Source organism: Rhinopithecus bieti, unplaced genomic scaffold, assembly GCF_001698545.2.
Source record: "Rhinopithecus bieti isolate Rb0 unplaced genomic scaffold, ASM169854v2 scaffold_7167, whole genome shotgun sequence".
Taxonomy (NCBI): domain Eukaryota; kingdom Metazoa; phylum Chordata; class Mammalia; order Primates; family Cercopithecidae; genus Rhinopithecus; species Rhinopithecus bieti.
The window spans coordinates 1,116,107-1,118,414 of NW_016805471.1; the positions used below are offsets into that span (position 1 = coordinate 1,116,107).

The following is a 2,308-nucleotide window of genomic DNA, read 5'->3' on the forward strand; positions in this document are numbered from 1 at the left end:
AAAAAAAAAAAAAAAAAGAATAGATAAATAAATGGTGGTACGTCCAGACAGTGGAATATTAATTAGCGCTAAAAGAAATGCACAGTCAAGCCACAAAAAGGTATGAATGAACTTTAAATATATATTTTAAAGTGAAAGAAGCCAGTCTGAGCAGGTATACTGTATGATTACAATGATTTGACATTCTGAAAAAGGCAAAACTGTGGAGACAGTAAAAAGATCAGTGGTTGCCAGGGGTAAGTCAAAACAGAGAGATGAATAGGTGAAACTGAACCATTACCCCGTAGACTGTTATTTTTGATAAACATAGAAATTGACCCTTCTGGTGTTAAGAAGCTTGAAACTTATATTTATTTTATCTGAGTTCCTTCCTCAGGAAATGACCTTTAGGCCTCTCACAAAAGTATCAAAGAACTGAAACCAGATCACCACACCAGATGCCGGTGTGGCATCATTCACCATGATTGCTTCCTTGCTCCTCCCAAAATGCCTGTTTTCTTAACACATTTTTGCATTTCTTGCCTGCTATATAAAGCCCGGGTTTAAGTCAGTCAGGGAGATGGATTTGAGACTGAGCTCCCATCTCCTCAGCTGCAGCACCTGATTAAACCCTTCTTCCTTGGCAGTACTTGGCGTTTCAGTGATTGGCTTTCTGGGTGGTGAGCAGCAAGACCTAGACCGAACCTTTGGTGTTTCGGTAACATAAGCAGAGCACAGAGGGCTTTTTAGGGCACTGAAACTAATCTGTATGATAGTAAAATGATGGATACGTGTCATTATACATTTGTTAAAACCTATAGAAAGTACAATATCAGGAGTGAACCTTAATGTAAACTATGGACTTTGGGTAATAATGAAATGTCAATGTAGGTTTATTGATTTTAACAAATGTACAACTCTGGTGGAAGATGTTGATAGCTAGGGAGGCTGTGGGTGTATATAGTCAGGGTACGTGGGAACTCTCAATGTCCTGTGCTCAATTTCACTGTGAACCAAAACTGCTTTCCCAGAACACATCTGTTTAAAAAGATAATGCCTCAATGTTAAGTGTTATGAAAAAAAGGTTGTAAAATATGCGATAACCCAGAGACAAAAGGGCATTTTCAACTTAGCGAGATTTGAAAAAGACTTCACAGAAGTGGTAACTCTTAGAGTGGAATTTCAAAGACAAGCAGAATTTTGGCTGTAGGAGGGGGAAGGCAAGTATTATAGATAAAGGAGAAGGAAAGGGGTTAAGCAGGAGGGCAAAAATGAGGAGGCGGAGAGTGAGGAGGCATGGCATGTTCTGTGAATTTCTGGCTATTGTAGCCATGTTAGTAAGTTTGCAGTCTGTCTGTAGAGTCAACGCATTGAATATTTGTGAGGAGTTGAAAAGTTAACATTTATTACATGCTTACCTTGTTGTTGTTTTGTTTTGGATTATCACACGTAATATTGAGGCAAAAAGAGGTTACATAAATGCCCCAAGTTCATATAGCTAATCCGTGGCAAAGCTGGGATTCGAGTTCAGATATCGTGATATCAAAACTCACATTCCTGAACACCACTCCAAGGGGTGATGTAGCCAAACATTCAAAGCGGAAGGAATTGAATGAAGATTAGACATCAATGCATTTTTCTTTCTCTCTCTCTCTCTCCCTCTCTTTCCAGGCTTCTTTGCAACAAAATAGACCAGTAGCTGCAGTCACCTGCAATCCTTCATGATGTTTCCCTTGGCCAGAAATGCACTAAGCAGTCTCAAGATTCAAAGCATTCTGCAAAGTACGGCAAGACAGAGCCATGTAAAACACTCACCAGATTTTCATGATAAATACGGTAATGCTGTGCTAGCCAGTGGAACCGCTTTCTGTGTTGCTGCATGGGTTTTTACAGCCACTCAGATTGGAATAGAATGGAACCTATCCCCTGTTGGCAGAGTTACCCCCAAAGAGTGGAAACATCAGTAACCATCACAGGTGCTGTAATGACAGAATTGTTTAAAAAACCAACTTGTCGTGTAAGCACTCTACTGCTTATTAAAATATAGCACAATTGAAAAAATAAAATGTGTTTTAAATCTTTAAAAAGTCATTGCAAATGGTCATTATATTGCCTGGAAACTATACAGTAATAGTGGGTATAGATTACAGGGGATTATGAATAGCAAATATTTGAATGTAGGATTAATAAAACATGTATTCCTCTGGTTTAGTGACTTACACCAGGTATCTTTCAGTGAATATACACACATATGTAATTTACAAATTAATTTATTTGGGTGGAAAATCCTATTGAATCTTCCTTGAAACTCTACAGATGTTTCTTGACT

At 38.4% G+C, this 2,308-nt stretch overlaps 1 protein-coding gene across 11 annotated transcripts in view; it reads left to right on the forward strand.

The window, feature by feature from the left end:
* COX7B2 (cytochrome c oxidase subunit 7B2) overlaps positions 1-2,060 on the forward strand; it is a 165,828-nt gene extending 163,768 nt beyond the window's left edge. For all 11 annotated transcript variants that reach the window (XM_017872665.1, XM_017872663.1, XM_017872664.1 and 8 more), the window contains one exon: positions 1,651-2,060. In XM_017872665.1, coding sequence (XP_017728154.1) covers positions 1,701-1,946 — 246 coding nt within the window. In that variant the 5' untranslated portion in view covers positions 1,651-1,700 and the 3' untranslated portion in view covers positions 1,947-2,060. The remainder of the gene's footprint in view (positions 1-1,650) is intronic.
* The last annotated feature ends 248 nt before the right edge of the window (positions 2,061-2,308 follow it).